Below are 20,363 nucleotides of genomic sequence, written 5' to 3' on the forward strand. Positions count from 1 at the left end.
TTTGCAGCATTAGCAAACGCAGAGCCCATCTCAGGGGTGAAAAGAGGGGAAATTTCAGGTCACAGTTTAACAGACCAGGTCTCCTCCACTGTGTTTGTTGCTTGCTTCTCCACCACTGATGTGGGACATCCCTGGCTCTGATACCTGGAGCAACTGATATTTTCATGCTCCAAGTTTCACCATAATTCTCTGCCTGTGCTGCTTTACCCCCCTTTTTGTCTCATTTAATGTCTCTGCTCCTCAGTAGTCATTGCTTACTCCAGCTGAGCATGAGGACACTGCTTGGAAGGAAAGTTGCAATCCCCAACAAGGTCCTTGCAATTTATGGCAGTAGAGGGAGTAATTTAAAAACACACACAAACACCCCCCACCCCAACCCCCTCAAAAGCACTTTCTTGGATGGCAAGCCACCCTATGGCCCAATCAACCTAAGACATACCCAAGAATTTAATGACAGCTAAGCCTGGCTGGGAAAGCAGGCTTGAAATGGCACTGGAAGAGCCACAGCCTTCCTTCCAAATCTCAGCTAAATCCTATAGTGGCCGAGTCTTCATCCTGCCTACTGCTGATCTTCACATGAGGTGTCACAGATGGCCTCCGTTTCTTACCTCCTTCTGAGCTTCATACCTGCTGTGGTAAAGGTGGATTAACAGATGGGACTGATCCCTGGGCTGAACACAGCCCTTGGGACCCCCAAACTACCCCTCTGCAGAGTGATTAGTGCAACTGCTTCTCCCCACTCACATGTGAGGCAGGCTGGGACAAATATAATCTCCTAATTGATGCATTATCATCTCTCACCTGAGGTGTGGCTCCTGTCAATCAGTGTTACAGCCACAAGCAGTGGCAATACCTGGGGTCTGTGCTGGGCAGCTTTGCAAGGGTTGGCACTACCCCTGCTGATAGAGACCTTTTGCTTACCAAGCAGCCAGGGGAGATCAGAAAGTCTACACTTGCACATGTGCCAAGAGCACTGGCCAAAAGTGTTTCAGATGGCATTTTATTAATGCAGTGCAGCCAGCAACTCCGAACCAACATAAATTATACAGGGAAGATGAACAAGATGAAAGATCCTTCATCTTACCGCAGGCAGAAAATACACTCGGGCTCTTCCTCATGGTGCCCGACGGTCCAAAAAGAAAACACAATGATTCACATCGTGCTGATTTGCTGTTGGAGACCTCAGAGCTTACGGTAGGTCCTACTGATTTACTGCAGCATGCAGCAGTATCTAAAAATTTCCCAGTGGCCTTGTGTAAGAGTTTGCTTGAAAACAGTGACTAGTTTTGAAATTATTTGCTTTAGCTGTATTTCACCCTGTGCCAACCCATGAATCTTACCTGAATTGTGCTGGTGTGTGTTGGACTCTCCGTCAGTGAGCTCCCAGAATACAGGCAGGAATCAAAGCAGATACAAGAATTTATCCTGTTTCCCAGACACAATGCTGCACTGAGGAACCATTATTCAATTACAACAGATCCATGTCAGACCACCTAGAAAGTTCTGACAGCTGCAGCCATCCCCAAGCAGAGCTGAAGAGGAATGTACCATGTGCCACATGCTGCAGCTCTATCACCACTGAAGCTCTCTTGTCTCATTTATTTTAAAAGCAGGAGAATTGGTAGCACCTCTTTGCTGGTTCATTAGGCAAGGCAGTAAGTTGTGCTTGACAAACAGAGTAAGAAGTGGCTTTGGGTGACATACCACAGTGTTACAAACTGGTTTTATCCCAGAACACTTCTATCCCTTCTTACACTACTGCTACCACTTCTAGAGACTGTTGTTAATGGCACAGGTCCTCGACTGACATAAACCAGCAAAGCTCTTACTGCCTGATGAGACGTCACAGGAACTGCACCAACTCACAGCCACTGTCAATATCTACCACAGATATTCTCACATCACCTTCCTGTTAGCTGTTTGTGTTTTTATATGATCCCTGACTGCAAACAGACACCTCCTTAGGGCACAGGTCACATTCATTGCACGGGACTTTCATTCTAAAATGTTTGTTCCGAAATCCTTATGGGCTCAAGGGTATTTAACAAAGACCAGGATTAGCACCTCTACAAGAATGGCAGACTCGGGAGACCCTCATCCAAAAGGAGGACAGGGGTCAGAGAACCCCTGCCAGCCACCCCACCAGCTGTGTGTGCCATCCTCCAACACGTGCCCCTGCTCCACAGCAGGGTGGCACACGAGGCCAGCCCGGGCTGTGCGGGCAGCAGGGGAGCCCGTTCCCTGTCAGGGTTATAAAAAGGCAGAGCTGAGAAATGAGCACGTGGCTTTTTTTTTCTCCATAATTCTCAGATTCTTCTTCAGGAATGAGCAGCTATGGGTGGGGGGCAGGAAGCATCTGCACCAAGTGAGAAACCCAGACCATGGTCAGGGAATGCTCTATCTAATAACCAGAGCTGGGGCAGCAGCATCTCAGGGCAGGGCTGGAAATCACACCTTGACCTGACAAAAGCAGAGGCATGTCAGAAACAACAGCATGGCCAAAGACTTCAATTTTTAATGCAGCTGTGAGACCAGCTGTGTTTCCACAGATGCTAATATTATCCTTGTTCCATTCCTGTGCTCACTGCCTCTTGCACAGTCCAACACACAGCATTACAAAGAATATTCCCTCATCTTTCTGGTTTTCTCAACGCAGTTTGTTTTTCTCCTCAACACCAAACTACAGCCCTTAAACCCACTCTAATTAATTAATCTCATTTTTTTTTTACTAAAGAGAAACAATGAAACTGCACCATCTCCTCTTTCTCACCTGGCTTGGTGTCCTACCCTCCAGTGGACTGCCCAGTCTACAAATGGTGAAGATTGTGCAGGATATACCATGAAACAGAAGGAGTCTGTAATTCTGATGTGGAAAATGGACAATGCTGCCTCACCTTTGCTGCTGCCAAGATGCAGCTTTTGCCCCTCTTAGTCTCTGCATACAAATACCTTTTATTTTTCCCACAGAAGAGCACTGAAGAAAAATTACCCGGCAAGCACAGTGTTGGTGCTGTTTCTTTTCATTGCTTTGTTCAAATTCCTTCAATTTCCTGTATTTTCCTGCTTTTGAAGAATTGAGAAACTTTACTAAGAGCACTAAGAGCAGTGAGAAAGCATTCTTGTTGCAATTTGGCGACAGAAATGGATATACAGTGACTGCCACCCCAGTGCCCAGTACTGTGCCATTTACTGCCCACTCACACAATAACAAATGTATGGTTTAGACTAGAAGTCGTTAAATCCTGTGCTCCTGGAGTCACATGGCAAGATAGGAATTTAATTTTGCATTTTTATGAACTGTGTGTGCCTCCCTCATTTCCATGAGAATGCACAACAGGCCCCATAAGAAAAAAAACAATTATGATGAAGGAACTCACCAAGTAAATTTGTTGTGCTGTAAGTCACGAATTGTCACCCAGGCTCCTTTCTTGTGTGCTTAACCCCTTTTACTAAACAACAACCAGTCACCCAGGCCACTGCCAGGCCTTGGGGTGGGCATAAAAAGCACTGATTAATATCCTGTAACTCTTCTTACAGATGTGAAGGGAGTAGAAGACTGTAACAGCCTTTTCTGCATTACAAAACATGAACCTAAGACCAAGTGTGCTATGATCTACTGGTGACAAATGAAGATAATATAAAGCCTTGCCAAGATTTTGGCTTTATTAGCATTGTTTAACTTCAGGGACCATTAAAAGAGCCGTATTTGATGAATGCAGCTGGGGGGACAGAATGGTTTTGGTTATGAAAGCCTGGTGTGGTAGGGAAGAGAAAAACTACAGGACAAAGCCAAAAGCTGTGCAGCTTGGGAAGAGCAGAAAACACGAGGCCAAGGTGGTCAGTACTTTCTAACAACTTAGATGTTACCAGTGAGAGGAGCATCAGTGATGGACATCGCTGGAGAAGTTCCCAACTCCCAGTGGGAAGGGTTGGAACAGCTGAAAAGAAGTTAAGATAAAAACATCCCAATGTCAATGAGAGCAAAAGTGTGCCTTGATAACGTTATGGGAACCCAGTGGAATGCTGGATGACACATACTACCTTAGCAAAACTACTGTTAATCGTCCCACTATGTGCTAAAACTGCAGGAGACGCTCCTTAGGATCCAACAGTATCTCCCCTTCTACAAAAAATTAGAAGGAGTAAACACTCATGCACAAAGGGCAGATGTGGATTTTGGTCTCCAAACTGTGGCTACCAGATGTTGATAAAATAACATGATTTTTAACTCAGCACACACCTTAGTTATCATGATACAACATTCAGAAACAAGCACATGAACAGTTCCACTAAACACACACATCATATATTATTCCCACAGTCAGTTAATTATACAGCTTAGTGGAATAACCTCGTTAACGTTATGCACTTTACAGAAAAGTATCTACATCTATCAGTGGAGCAGTATCTTGTAAAAAACACTTGCCTGATTAGCTGTGTCTTCGCTTTTAGAGACAAAAGAAAGCTCTGAATGACAAATTTTGGGCACTATCAACCAATCGTGCAGCAATAAAAACTGAACGTTCATAAGAATGAAGACAGAAAAATCAGAAATTAGCAGAAGAGCATCAAAATAGATGGGCTACGTAAGGGTTTTACTCTTTATTTACAGCAAATATATTACAGTAAAAAAGGTTAACATGGCTCGTGTGGTCATGTAAGGATGGTACATATGCTTACATCAAACAGGTTTCATTTCCTTGGCACTAACTGAACCAAATACAAGAATTCAACACAAAAATAAGAAACAGAACATTTATTAGGCAAACTCTGCACTAACTGTACACATCTGCAACTGGAGTTTCAATGCAATCCAAAAGAACACAAACAAGTCATGAGGATGGTAAGAACTTTTTTTGACAAACATGTTTAACCCTCAAGACAAGGCTGTCTGGCACCATTTAAAAGTTGCTGTACTGAACACAGTGATTTTAAAGAAATGTCACAGATGATTAAGACACTGAAAATGCACTCACCACAGTGAAGAAGCCCATTATTTTCCTTATTTCAGTTTTTACTCCCACAATACAAGAGTGTTAAAAGGCTGCATGGCTGGCAAGCTGGATGCAACAGCTGGAGGGTTTTGCCTGTCAAGCAAAGTGACTTGCAGCAAGAGACATGCTCTATGCAACAAACCTGATGGTACACAGCTTGTGTGGGTACAAATAAGATGATCTAAGAATAACAAATGCTGGAGCCTTATAAGCTCTTTACATTATAATCAGAATCCTGAGAAAAGCAGGGTCCAAATTACTCCAAGTGAATTCAGCTTACTTACACACAACAAAATTGTCCAGATACATCAACAGTAGTAAACAGAGTTAATGCAGTGTTAATCTTTTTACATTTTAATGACTAGCTATAAAAACAGAAACTAGCATGTTCTAATCTGTTTACATTTCCTGAGCTTAGTTAAATCAAGAAGGAATGAACATTATAAAAATCCTGGTAAGTCACCAATAAATTAAAAATGTACATAACCACTATAGCTTAAGAAGCTCAGAGTGAAGTCTGCCTATCCAATATCCTTTCTTTAGGAATCCTGTACAGAAACCATGCCATTAACTTCACCAGCAATACTGAGATGCTATGGAATTGTAGGTCTTTTTTTTCCCCTGCTCTCCAAGTGCCCTTCTAGCAGACTACCTGATAGCCTTTCCTAATCAAATCATGCGAGAGCATTCGAAAACTGCAACCCTCTACTTGCAGTGCACAAAACAATGTTCTCAGAAACGCAATGTACTACTGAAATTCAAATTTACTAGCAGCAGTTATTTGGGTGGACTCTCAGCTCTCAAATAACATCACTGCACTGGCAGCAGGTTTAGTATCCGTTGGGGGAACAAACCAGAAGACCCTTAGCAACAAAGAAATCAGCTTAGCGGTTTCTTTAAGAGCCAACATCTTGCATTTGAGAAAAGCACTCGACCTACATGAGTCATACACATGTTTATTTATGCATGTTTATTTCCTGCATAGAGAATACTGTGTACCTTGGAATAAAACCCAAGCCTTGAGAATATACTGAGAGTACGGGTATTTGTACCAGTGCTATGGCAGGTTAATTCAAATCCAAACGATCAAACTCAACGGTCTCAAAGACCTGCAGAGCATGAACTTTGATAAAACAAACAACTTTTTAAAAAACTGTCTGCTTATAGCATGATTTTTATTTTACGGTGTAGATAAAAGAGAGGTAGAAAGGTTTATCTCCCCAATATCAGTTTCTGTGCAGTATTTATAAAGTATCAGAAAAAAATCTATAGCTTTTTGGTGAAAATGCCACCTTTTCTCCTTAGAATTACATGGAATCTCTTCTTTCCACTGAAGTGCTGCAAATTAAGTAACTGGCATCTGGTTCAGAAGAGCTCTTCTTCCCATTAGCCTCACTACGTCATTTTTGTCACCAAGCTCTGTTTTTAAGAAGTCATTGCAGAAATACTCCTGTACAGGGCTCAAAAATTCCTCCCAGATACAGTTGACCCACCAAACTACATTTACCAGCCAAATAATACCAAGTCTGCTCCTAAAAAAAGCACTCGCTCTTGCTCGACTTACATGATCCATCTTAAGCATGCTACCAAGAGGGAGAGAAGTATGGAAGTATGTAAGGCTGTGTGGCCCTTCCCCTCTTTGGTGATGACCACAGGTATGAGCACCATCATCATCCCATCTGGAAGTAGCTAGAGAGCTTCCTGAGGCAGCTTCTCTTCCTGCCACGATCCACCCTCCGTAGCAGGAGGACGGATGGTGCTCTAGTGATGAGTGCTTCTCAAAAAGGGTAGGAAGGACGAGCTGACCAGGAGACACAGCTGAACAGAAACCATGCTGGTAAGATAAAACAACATCTTTCTCTGGTGTAAGACAAGCCTGCAGCGCTGCAGTTTTCACAATTGTCACTAGATAAGGGAGAGAGAGAAAAACATCTCGGGCCCTGCAGCTGCAGTCATCAAGCATGATCCAGAGGGCACTGCATTTCCCACGGAGCCAAGAGACTCGGACCCAGCAGTGCCAGGGGAAGGCAGGTCAGAGGCACCAGGGTGGGATCTGGCCATAGGGGCTGCACCCCCAATCCCTGCTCTCATGGCATTGCGAGAACTGATCTATCTGTAAGAGAAGGCCCTGACTGCTGACATTTCAGGGCAAGCAGGGCTGCAGCTCCAGCTTTATTCACATAGCAACGACTGTTCGAGGGTGGGATTTGAGCCATGAAAGTCATACTGCTGCACGGTGACCTTTAATTTACCCACAGAATGTTAAGCAAATTACATTAAATTAAATTCAGTCAAAGCAGATGCTAGCTTATTTATTAACAAGCTCAGCTTTCTCTTTCTTTCAACTGGTTTTACAGACAGGCAGCTCTTGGGAGCAGACAGGTAGCTCTTGGGAGCAGACCTTCACTCTAACTCAGTCAGGCAAGAGCAGTTCCATAGAGATGGCCAGAGTGACTCTCCTGCAGAAACACCATCCTCAAGAAGACCTGTCTGTCCCTAGGGATGCCCAGCAACAGCACATGAGCACGGCATCATCTCCTGCTTGCTCACTACGCTTCTTGCCTCTCCCAGGTCTTTTGCCTCCTTCCACATAAACCCCACTGGATTCACAGTGGAAGATGGTTCTTCTCTGCCAACATTGCCATCTATTGTCATATCTTTCAAGAAATCTATGAATTGATTAATATAAAGAAGCATTTACTCTCTTTCAGAGAAACCAATACTGCTCTGCAAATATATAACTTGTCATTAATTTTTGATAGGATTGGGTGAGGGAGTCGTATACAGTAACAGGGTCACATCCACAATTCAGGTTGGAAACGTTTCTTTCTGTCAGTTGTAGCATTATGAGACAAGTAATGCTACTGTACTCAAATAATCAACAGGCAGGCTTCTTGTTTTCACCTGTCCTCGTCTCTGTCCTTCAATCTGCTCCCTTTGAGCAGCATGCCTAAAACCAGCCACATAAATAAGAGATGTGTTGCCTTCAGCCACACAGGCTTTACACACGGTCCGTTTTGTCTTTTTTTCTTTTGTTCTCTGGAAACATTACTCTCATTAATTTTCATCCTCCAACTATGATCCACCAAAATAAAAGTAAATTCAAGTACAAACCCAAACTGGTTATTGCTGGGTTATGGGTCAATGTAAACTGACCAGTCAATGCCAACCTCAAATTCGCGTTTACAAAAGTAAGCATTGTTCGATTACATTTGCTGACCACAGACAGCTTCTTTCACTATTCACACAGCTTGAAGAACCGAAGATTTGCTGAGAACAAGACACGGTCCATGTCCTTTAGAAGTAAATGGAGCTAATAGCCATCATCCTCATCCATATCACAGCCATAATCTGAAACACACAAAGACAAAGGCATATAAACATGTAAATATTCCAGGCTGATGGAAGACACAATGAAAGTATTGCTTCTTTAAGGTTGTTTTCCTTCTTTGTAACTAGATGGTTAGTTTTATCTTAAGCATGCACTTTAAAAATCATCTATTTTCCTAGGGTTAAATAAAAAGTTCTTGGATGTACTTCCCTCAATGAAATAAAATTGTTTTAGCATCAGTAAATATCTCTTCTCACGCGTCACTGGACGCTCATTTAGGAATACTTGCCACATGGATATGTGAAATACTTGGTTTAATTGAGAGGCTAAAATGATCAAGCCTGATTGCCACAAGTAACCTGGCACACAGTAGCTGATGAGCAGCAGCATACTTTTACAAGTAGGCACGTTTTTCACTAGACATAGGCACCAAGGAAAAAGCTGGTTTGTTTATATTATTCATGAATTTATAAACTGAAACTGCAAGGGTTCAGAGATAGCTCAGAGTTCCCATCAACATCAAAGGAGTCCTGGAACGAATCCTGACCAATGCATCTGACTTGGATTTCCCATATCTATTTAATTCTAGAGAAACAACTTAAAATTGTGCCCAGATTTTTTTATCCAGTTTTGTTTTCTTAAATAATGCTGAGAGCAAAGACTGTGTCGTGTGTCATAAGGCAGGTCTGTGTGTTTCTAATGCACTGGTTTCTCTTCTGTGTGCCTCTGAATGCAGCAAACCAGGTATTTTCTGTTGTGTAGTCAAACCTATGGATAACTATTACATATGAGCACTGAGGAAAGGTAACCTTTAAATTCCAAATCCAATAGAGGGCAACATCTCATCCAAAGAGTCAAGCAGATGCTCGGAAGCAAAATTAAGCATAATCTACAACGGGTAGATAATGGGTGAAGTTCACCATCTGTATTTTGTACAGTTATTCCAGGTAGACAGGTCTAAAATCCATGGAGAAAGCAGTTTGGAAAGAGTTACTTGTTGTGCCGAGTAGCTCTGCACACCTGCATTCAAATTCTGGGAATACTCCTTTCCTTTTTATTTTTATTTTTTAACTCTGATTTTTCAGCTGTTGTCCAGATCAGACAGGGAGTAGTGGAATGTTCTCAGAATGGTTTAAAAATAGTAACATTTACAAAGAAAAAAAGCTCAGTGACCTTTATTCTATTTTTGTGGGGGGTTTATTAATAAACATAGACTCACCCTCCCCCATATGGGTGCCTTTTCTTGGGAACATTATTCTAATAATAAATGCAGGCAACAAACTGTTTTTCCTACAGTTCAGCAATTATTTTCCAGTGGAGAAATCAATTTAAAAGCAACAGACACTTTTGTGAAGTGTATACATATTGTCCATGAAGCTGACTGAATAGTGCTGGGAAGATTTTTGCAGCAAATAACATTTCAGTAGGGAACTTATTCCCATCTTGAGTCTTCACAACCCATAATTAGCAGCTCTCATTTTAAAAATAATTTTGTGTATTTTCAAAGCTTAACTTCTAAGGGGAAGCTTTTAATAAAGGATAAATATGGATGTGTCCAGCTAGGAAAAACCGCAGCAGAGAGGATACTGCCTTTTCCTGCCAGCAAAGAAATCTAATTAACTGAGAGGCTTTGCTGGGTAACCCAAAGAAATTAGCACACATCTGTGTACCATACAGCACACTGTGTGCTACCAATGCCATTTCTGCATTTCGTGAACAACTACTTCCTCCTAACGCTTTTCCAGAAATGGAGTGTGACGATTCAAGTTGGATTTGAGCTGGACAGACCTGTCCCCAAGGCTCATGGACAATCTGGACATCACTGCAGCCTCCACTGAGGAGGCAGCAGGAGCAAGGTGGCTCAGCTCGGGGGGCAACGAGCCCCAGACACTGCCAAGAGAGGGGTTACTGACCCCATAACTTCTCAGATCCACATTAATAAACCTAATTCTGAAAAACACATAACTTCAGTTTGTCCTTGAGAAGCCCTCTTAGCCTGGAGCTCAAGATGGAAAGTTTTCTCAGGAGTCTCTAAGAAGGTCAGGTTTTGGACAAGGCTAATTCGGGGCTTTCCCACAGGAATGGGCAATGCTGAAAAGGCAGCAGAAGCCCAAAACAGGGACAATCAAGGGAACCCTGTCTGTCCTCAGCCCTGCAAGAACGAAGCCCACAGCACCAGGAGATGGTAACTTAGGCAGCATCCCAGCTCACCATTTCCTCCCATTAACTGCAAGGCGCTCATGCAGTGGTCATCATCTTCTTCTACCTCTTCCTCCTCCACCTCTTCATCAGGGTTGTAAGCTACTGGGCCACTCTCCACGAGCACAGCTGCTGGTTTTTCTACAGCAGGGGCTTCTGCCTGTGCATTTGGAAATGTCACCTGCAAAAAACAAGAGAAGGCAATAGAGCAGCTTCAAAATGACAGAGAGGGGAGAGATGGAAGTCTTTGTCTAGTGCTAGAGGTTCAGCTGTTCCAATGAAAGTCTGAACAAAAGTCAGGCAAACCACCTAGTTTTTACATAGTCCAGACCCAGGCAACTGAAATATCCAGCAACAGTAAAAGCAGAACAAGGATCCTCTTGCAACCACAAGGGAAGGCAAAATTTGGGAGTGAAGGCTCCTCAGTAGAGCTCTGTGGGAAAACTTACAACCTCTTCCTCAGTGTGCTCGACTCACATCAGGCCTATTACACAATAACAACGTTATTGACAATTTAATGATAGCAAAAATGTACCCTTCAAATCAGAAAAAAACCAACATGTATTAGTTTTGACAGCTCTGGTTGGATTTATTTGGCGGCGCAATGAGCTGTGGAACAAATAGCACTCTGTAGACAGCATTTAATGTGATGGCAGAGCACTCAGTTGATAATACAGGCTGGCACCTGTAACATTACCTATGAAATTCATCAGAATAATGATCTCCAAACAATAACTTGGGAATCGATCATTGACAGGACCTGTTCTGTACGTGCACCAACCCAGCTGCTCCAAGGTGAGGCAGGACACAGCATGGAGGGAGAGAAAGGGTAACACCACAAGGGGATAGAGGTGGATTTGGAGAAGATAGTATTGTCTTTGGTTCACTAAGGAGAGATCTGGGAATGGGGCAGGAACCAGCAACATGGTCTGCCCCAGCACAGCCCAGGCTCTGGTCTTTCTGGAGCTCTCACTTTCATGGTGTGCTCAGTCTAGGGCTCCACCTCCTTCTCTCATCCAGGGAAGAAACATCACAGGAGCTTTATCTCCATCAGCTCTGTAACAGGGCACTTTTCACCTCCATTCTGTACTTGGACTCTTTGGGGTTTGTACACTAGAGCCTGTGGCAAAAAACCCCAGTTCATTAGTGGCAACTTGAAGAATATTAAAGATTAACTATTAATGCTGCTTTGTCACATCAAGAATTTTGAAAAGGGAATATTAAGAGTACCTGTCACTAGTCAGCAGTTACCAGCACTGAGAGTCATCTCCCCTACTAGGAAAGACAGGAAAGACTGGGACCACTTCCTTGGGAAGGACAGTGGTGAGGTGCTTCTAAAAATGAATGGTCCAAAGGAGACCAGAAAACCCCAACTTCTCTGGTCCCAGCCATGAGAAGAGTCCTACAGTGCTTTAGGTTTCAAATTACAGTGCACAACTATGTACTGCTGCATCTTCTTCAGTTCCATTGACAGCAAGTTCTGATTCAGTGCTGTAATTTATTTTTATTTATTTATTTATAAATGTATTTACTTGGGATGCAGTAACTCCCAGAATCCCTGTAACTCCAGGCACTTTAGAGATACACCATAAGAGAAAATCCCTGTACCAGAAAGTTGATAGTCTAATTATTCAAACATCAAAGCTGTTCTGAACTTGTCATATACCATGACAGTCAACCTAAAGAATCTGCCTGAGTTTTTCAAAGTCACCTAAGGGTTTGCTCCAATAGCTCATTAATAGGGCAAAAGACACCCATTAATTTTAATAGAAAATCAAGTATTTAGATATTCGGATCAGTCGAAGACAGGTTTTCATGATTTTTTAATGCACAAATTAATCATATTATTTATAGGAACTTCCCTCCAGTTTATATTTCCTACCACTGCCTTTGCCTCTAGAGTGATCCAATTGAGTCCACCTTGGTATAAGCAGAAATAGACACAACAGTTTGAGACCAATCAGCGTCATAATATACATCAATTTATATGCTTAAAAGTATCCATCTGCTCTGAAAAAGTGGGTGAATATAAAGGAGATACAATTCAGTCATTATTTTTTAAAATTGCACCATGCTAATTAAAATGTGACCTTCTTCTAATTATCATGTCCACTTTCAGACTGCTGTACTTCTAAAAATGTGCAGAGTTTTCTAATGAGCATAGAATAAGAAGTGAAAATGTATTTCCCTAGGCAGGATATCAAACTGTTTCTGAAAATCAATGGGTTTCAGTCATTTTAAAAATAAGGCAGTCAAACAACACCTTTAAATAGAACTTCCTGAATTCACTTCCAGACATCCTGGACTGGAGTTTGGCACTTAGCTTTAAGTATGGGTGGGCAATTGTTAAAGATGTTAAACAACCCAAAGGGAACTGGTTCACTTTCAGAAGGGTGTCAGCATCACATGTTCAGGGGGGAAAAGAAGAGGGACAAATATTCCTTTAGTATACTGTTTAGACATACAATAGACAGTTTACTGTACACAAAATGCCTATGAATACTCTGTACAGGGTGAAAATATTAATGAAAGAAATTGTTGTTATCGGGTGTCACCATCCGACAATAATCACAATCCCTTCAGGAGAAAATGCAGGTGCACAAAGCCACCCAAGGAGGGCTTTTGGGGGTGGACGGATTAGTTACTAGTTACTAGTACAGACTTTCCTGTGGCACTATTACATTTTCAAACGAGACAAACAAACAAACAAAGCAAAGAGTAAGCCATGCTGTAGAGGGCAAGCTGTCTTTTCTCACTGGTCTCCCACAGAAGCCCAGCCCTCCCCTGGGGTCAGGTCTGGCTGCACAAAAGTGGCATTTTGTGTCATCCTCCTTCTCTGTGGGGACACTCCAAGTGCTGAGAAACAGACAGGAGCTCTGCCCTCTCCTACTCCTCCTGCCTATTTATTTGATATGGACCTTTTTAGATTCTTGCAGGGAGCCTTCTCTTTCTTTTTCTGTCTAACTGAGCATTATGAGGCTGTGCTAATGCTACTGATGGATAAATAAGAGCAAATCTGGGTTAGAAAACAGGCAACCTCAGCTTCACAGTGTTCACAGTAACCAACTCCTGGTCTGATCAGAGAGACATGACTCTCAATTCTTTTACCCATATCTACCACATAACCAGAGCCAGGCTGAGAACGGCTTACAGGAATTTCCAAACTCAACCTGTTGCACTGGGAGAAGTGCTGGACTTTACATACCTCTTCAGTGGCAGCCTTTTTAGCAAGCTGGGTTGAAATCAAGGGTCTTAATCTGAAAAGAAGGAAAGAAAAAAAATAGCAAACATCAGAAAAGCTGCACCACGCTCAAGAGTTTGACACAGAGTATTCACTCTCCAAACAGTGAAAGCACTTTGCTACTGTTATGTTGCACAATTACTTTTTTAATGATTTAAGATAAAGAGCAGAGAGCCTCAGACTCCACAATAATTAATACACACATTCCCTTGGCAGTGTCTGCCCCAGTTCAAGATAATAAGAAAAGATGCCAGTCAACAAGCACAGCAGCAAAACCTCATCTCAAACTGCAGCCCCAGCCCATCCCCAAGGTCTTTGAAATAGATGAGTTTGTCACTTATTACAAAAGTCAAAAGAAAACTGATTTTTTTGGAAGAATGCAGACATGGCAAAACTGAGCCACACTCTGATTACCTAGCACTGCTCTGAAACTGCTTCCCTGTATCTGATTATACAGAGGGGACACCAGTAAGATTATACATGGAGGATATCATAATCACCACAGGCGAAATTTCAACCTCCAGCTACAGAAATCATCAAAACCAAGGGGACACTGCATACCTTGAATGGAAAACGACAGAAATTGAATATAAACATTTTTTAAAATTCTGCATCAGATATGAAAAGACCTGCATATCTGGGGAGAAAAGATGGATCAGTGTTCCTTTACAGCTAAGTGTTAAATATTATTACTTCTGAAAAACATTTCATAGTCTGTTGTCTCCTTACTGCCATGAAGGCTGTTCTCAATCCATCATTTATTGTTACTTTCTGGTCTCTCCTTCTCATCTAGATGTATCTAGTCACGAAGAGGATGACTTGCTTTCTACTGAAACACTGCTCAGACAGCTCCTCAAGCACGTCTTTTAACTAAGTCTAGGCAAACAACTTAATGAATACCAATTTATGTCTCCAGAGATACAGTCTTTTATGATAAGCAGTACTTTCCTCTCAGTTTTCTCTTAGTCATTCCTCCTTGTTAACACACAGAAACCAGTTGTTTTCCTACTTATTTATTTATTTTCAAATAATCAGCAGGAGGAAACAAAACCCCAGAGAATGAGCAGGGGAGACTCAGATCATTATCTCTGATGGAGAAGGCACAAGATATTGGCTAAGCTCGAAAATGGTTCAGAAACTGGTCACCTCTGAAACACTCTGCAGGACCAGAAAGGCATTTCAGCAACTCAACCAGTTCAAGGTGCCAAAGGAATGTTTCAGGAGCTGTGCCACTGAAGAATCCAGAACACATTATTCTGTTACAGATACTTCTTGTCATATTTCATAATCGTCAAAAATGTCAAGAAAAAGACACTCTTGACCCACATAAATATCTACTAAAAATCCTAATGGACTTCTGAGCTTAGAGAGAATGTTTTTGAGGGCATGGATGCACTCCTCCCTACTTGCCTGGCTTCTCTTTCCTTTATCTAACCCGAACTGTAGAGTATTCGCCTCTAAAGGGCATCTAGTCCAACCCTCTGCAATGAGCAGGGACATTTTCAAATAGATCAGGTTGCTTAGAGTCGCATCCAATCTGGCCTTGAGTGTTTCCAGGGATGGGGCATCCACCACCTCTCTGGGCAACCTGTGCCAGTGTTTCACCACTCTCATCATAAAAAACTTCTTCCTTAATTCCAGAAATCCGAGACTACCTAACTACTTTCAATCACTGTTTTCCAAAAATCACCTTGTTTAGATGCTTACAAATATATGGATGCAGCAAAGACGAAAGGTTACACAGCTGAAGGATTCTAATTACCAAACAGGTTGTATTTCATTGACATGACTGAAAAAAATCCAACAGGGGTAAGAAATGAAGGACTTTTATTTTAAACCAGTAGTTGGGATTATTGCAATTAACATTGTACCAAAGATAGCACCTATTCTCTCCTGCTACCCAAAGACATCAGACCTCCCTGGAGCACCCTGAAAATATTTCCTCCCCCCAATTAAAATCAAGCTGTTGAGTAAGACTCACAAAGTAATCAGAAACTGCTGACGTTTCTTTTAGAGCAAATTATACATGTGCTCACACAGTGAAGAAACAATCACAGCTATAGGAAGCAAAGAGTAAACATTCCAGTTTCATTTTAATTAAAATGGTCCCCTAATGAAAATAAAAAGATTCACGCTTATGAAAAGCCTATTTGCGAAAACTTTAATGCTAAATCCAAGAGCCCTTCTGTACAATTTCTCAGCAGTGAGGGACTCTCACACCCAAACTGAAATTAAAGCTGTATTTCTGTTCCATGAGAGCTGCTCACAACCTGTACATCTTCACTTCATTACTACAAACACAGCTCTGCTGTCTGATTTGAGCAATACAGTTTCTCTCTCAGTGTAGTACAAAATGCATCCCAAAGCAGAGGGGTGGATCCTGCCACGGATGGTTGGCACCTCCTGCAATGCAGATCCAGAGGGGTCACTCCCCACCTAGGTGGAACAGCCCAGCTCACTGCACCTCCATACTATCTGCTGCCTACAAACACTAGCCATGGCAACTGGGAAAAGGTAAAACCATCTCAAACAGAGACAAAACCTTATTTCCCCACTGAAATAATGGCTTTGATTCCAATTATAGTTACAAAAGTTCTAAATATATAACTCCCTTGGCTCTCCTTATGTCTGTGGAGAGCCCTACTATTACTGTACAAAACCATTTAGGAAGGTTTTATACTTGGGGTGTTGTTTTGTTTCTTAAAAGCCTTGATGTCCTGACCTCCTTAAACCAGAGCAGCTGCTGCCACACCAGCCATATGGAGCAATAAATTACTGGCTGCCATGGCTACAGATATGGACTCCTTCTGCTGTCTGGCTGCACCTCAGAGAGTGGAAAAACGTGTCTTCGTGGAAGAGCTTGACTGATTTTGAGGCTGGGATAGGCTTGCGTATTAATTATCAAAAAAGCACCTTGAAAATCAAGCCACTGAAGTATCTTATCCAACTGTGCATGACCCAAGCTCATCTCCAAAAGGCTACAAAGGAACACACATGCACAAGAAAGATACTTCCACTGAAGTCTAGACTGAATTAAGGATTCCCAAGTTCTATAAATAATAATATCTTACACTAAGATACAATTCCATGTATGTTGAAATGGCAACAGCATCTATTTAAAATGTAAAGTTGTGACTGGGAAGTAATGGGGCTCCTGGTGTTCCCAAGTGTGTCAGTCATTGTTCACTATTTATGATGATTTCTAGTTTGGGGCACTTTGCTTATGAACTTTGCAAATTAATGCAGTACCTTGTGGGAGGGAGCAAGAGAACAAGCAACTTTCTGAACAGCAGTGTGATCCATAAAAGGGGGATAAAAAAGATTTCACACAGCCCCAAGTGTTATATCCACACTTCAAACTACTTCAAAAATTATGCAGATCTACTAATGCTCATGTCAGCCAACACACATAACACTGGAAGCAGATTATCTTGACATGTTTGCGACAAAAAATAATGGCACAGTACAAGGCATCAGAGGCTGCTCCCCGCCGAATCTGCTCTGCTCTTAGCCGAGATGTGCACGATAACACTTGGATTTGTCCTCCAGCTTAACAATTTAAAAGAAGATTCAGTGTAATAGCTCCTGACAGGGCTGGAGATCACACAGACTGAACTTTCAAAGTGAGCAAATTCTCAGAAAAACAAGCTGGCTGTGACAAACAACTGTTTTTATTTTGCTTATTATTTAATAACAAAAGATTACACAGCACAGTACATAAAGGAGAAAGAGTGCTGCGAGGTAATAGACCCATCTCACTTGCATCAGGCTGTTCACTCACAAAAAAGTTTGACAATACCATAACAATCTCCTCAGTGCAATCCTGTACGTAATTTGGAAACTCAACCACAGCTCTGTTTCTTACTGAATTTTAATTTAATCCATCCAAGTAGGGAACATCTTATTGCTGCTTACCGCCCATACTAATTTTATACACGGATGGTCCCAGAATACACGATGGAAAGCAGAGATAGAACAGAGCCCACAGCCACAAGCCTGCATTGTAATTATGCAGGTCATCCAAGACAACTGTCCATGAAACCTATATATCCACACACAGGCCTTTCATGTGCAGCAACAGAAAAAGCCATTGAGAAATGACTCGGCAAGAGACCAGTCAGGTTCTCAACCATGGCCAAGATCCTCCTCCCACCTGAGGCCAGATGGTTCTGCCTCAGGAGGTCAGTTTACCAGACATCTGTGTGAGAAGGAAATTAATATAAATGTTTACCCAGGCTAAGAGTGCCCTTTAATTAGGTACCGTCATTGTTATCCTTACCGGAAAGCTGGGAATTACCTCTGTGCAAGGATTTAATGCTGTTCTTGGAAACACAACAGCAACAGGAGATACCGACCCACTCTTCTGCCAATAGGTCAGGACAAAGGGGTGACCCTACTGGACTTGGACCACTGCTCTTTTCCAGAGGGCAAAACAGAGACTGCAATGATGACCACAACTCTGGAGCACTTCAAGGTTTGCACATCCAGCTGTGGATCCCACTGTTTTCTCCATCTGCTTCCGGCTGAGGGCCAGGTGCTCACAAGAGCCATTCCCTCTGCTCAAGAGGAAGCGGAGGCACGTGGCCAAGGTCATGGCTGTGACACCCATGAACAGCAGCGTGACACCCAGAGGACAGGGGCTGGTGGGTAAGAGTGCACTGTGCCACCTCAGAATTCCAAATATGACTTCATGCTCTGCACAATGACAAAACATCTCTGGTGCTCACAGCATGTGCCTGAATGTGAGGCAAGCAGGTAATTTTGGCTTTCTAAAGACCAGCCTGACCAGCCCTTCGCCCAGCCCAGCTCACCAGCACTGTAAAATCCCCAAGGAATTTCCCTGAACCCCTCCCCCAAATGACAGGATTACAGAGACCACAACCAATGGCCATAAAAAGACTCCAGATGAAGGGTATGTCCACACTGCAATGAGCTCAGCTCACACACAGTGACTTCTCTTTGGAAATGGCTCACCCCAGTGCTGCCAGCTGTACAGATGTGTCTGGTGGAACAGCAGGCAGGGTCTGAACCCTTCTGGATTCTAACAGGCAGTTAAGCCAGTTACTGCTAACTCTGCTCCAACGTGCCTGCATGAACTCCACCAAGCGTCAGTGCCTTCCTCCTGTTTTCAAGCAAGCAACACTACGGAGTCATTTCAAGTAGGAAAAGAGCAAAGCCGAAGTGACAACAAAAACTAGAGTGAAATGAGAAATTGTTCCCACTTCTGATTCTCATTCAGTCCTCTTTCATGCTGGATCAGAGGAGCTCTGCTTTCATCAGTGCAGCATCAGACAATGCAGTACTGAGAACATCTTCGGTGCTAATGAGATCGGCCCCTTCCAGCAATGGCCTGGGCCTAAGCACTGAGGGACTAAAACCTGCAGGAGGAAACTGGTAAAAAGTAAGAATCTCTGCCATTCACTACAGGATATATTTACCAGTGAAGAACTAAGCACCTATGTCAGTCACCAACAGGCTTTAGAAAAGCAGGAACTTTGCTAACGTATCATGAGCTAAACACCTATTTCAGGCTTTTCAGAGAGGGGCAAGAGGCCATGACATCTGTCTTCAATAACCCAGCTCAGAGCAGGCAATATTTTTCTGCATAGCTGCAGCACTTGACTTGGTCCTCAATTAGATGCTGTAAAATAGCAGCTTGCTGTCCTTCCCACTGACTAAACTGACGGATTTTCAACAGCAAAAATGAAAAGAATGACATCTAAGGCGACCTTATTGGGACCAAATAAAATTATGCTCCTGCAGCAGATCCCAAACAATCTCTGCACATATCTGCTTCTAAAGGAAATTGCTGCAGACCATGGGAAATTACAATTGCTCCAGGACAAGAAAAGCTGACTGATCTAATATTTCTGGTTGACACACCTTTTTCCTGGGTTTGTCAATAAAGATACTGATGAGCTCATCTCTCCACAGGTCAGGAAAGTATTAGCTGAATATATGCTGTTTCTTTCACCATGGAAATTTTTCCAGATGAAATGATGGCAGCAAGGCAAATCTGCACCTTGCTGAGAAAAGCTACTTAAAATAAGGAAGCTATGAAGCATTTTAATGAAGGTAAATGAGTAATCATAATGGTCTCAGTTAAGCAAGTCTAATGGCAGTGTCACTTTTAAAACATGGGTGTGAGATAACTCATGTGGTGACAATCCATATGTCTCACTATCCTGTAGCGCCGTCTTTCAAATGGTAACAGTGCAGAATGCATCTGTTACAGCAGAAAGAACCATTATTAGCAGATAAGGCAAATATAAATAATTTTAAAATCATGCTTGAAACTATAGTAACAGAAATGAAAGTTTAAAAGTTAAATGAACACATTATCATCTCAGCAGAAGGATTATGCTATTGAAAAGTTCTCAGCAGTAGCACTGCTGGTTTTTTCTGGTGCAAATGCATTTTTCTAGACTCAGGCAAGGGGGATTACAGATACTTGGTTTTGGACAAATGTTTTGATCAATCTCAACCTCATGAAAACTTCAAATGAGGCAAAAGATAAAAAGAGAAACACCTTAGTAACCTGTAGTCTCTGAGAACAATTCACTGAGGTTGTTGTACCCAAAGGTGATACGAGATCGAT

The 20,363-nt window shown here is 42.3% G+C and overlaps 1 protein-coding gene across 3 annotated transcripts in view; it reads right to left on the minus strand.

Annotated features, from left to right (window-relative positions):
- Positions 1-4,583: 4,583 nt before the first annotated feature.
- Positions 4,584-20,363, minus strand: part of BRF1 (BRF1, RNA polymerase III transcription initiation factor subunit) — a 175,741-nt gene continuing 159,961 nt past the window's right edge. For all 3 annotated transcript variants that reach the window (XM_027674141.1, XM_027674142.1, XM_027674143.1), the window contains 3 exons: positions 13,730-13,781; positions 10,537-10,705; positions 4,584-8,345 (listed from right to left, as the gene is read on the minus strand). In XM_027674141.1, the coding sequence (XP_027529942.1) occupies positions 8,308-8,345; positions 10,537-10,705; positions 13,730-13,781 (259 nt within the window). In that variant the 3' untranslated portion in view covers positions 4,584-8,307. The remainder of the gene's footprint in view (positions 8,346-10,536; positions 10,706-13,729; positions 13,782-20,363) is intronic.

Source organism: Neopelma chrysocephalum, unplaced genomic scaffold (assembly GCF_003984885.1).
Source record: "Neopelma chrysocephalum unplaced genomic scaffold, ASM398488v2 Primary Assembly neopelma1_24, whole genome shotgun sequence".
Lineage (NCBI taxonomy): Eukaryota > Metazoa > Chordata > Aves > Passeriformes > Pipridae > Neopelma > Neopelma chrysocephalum.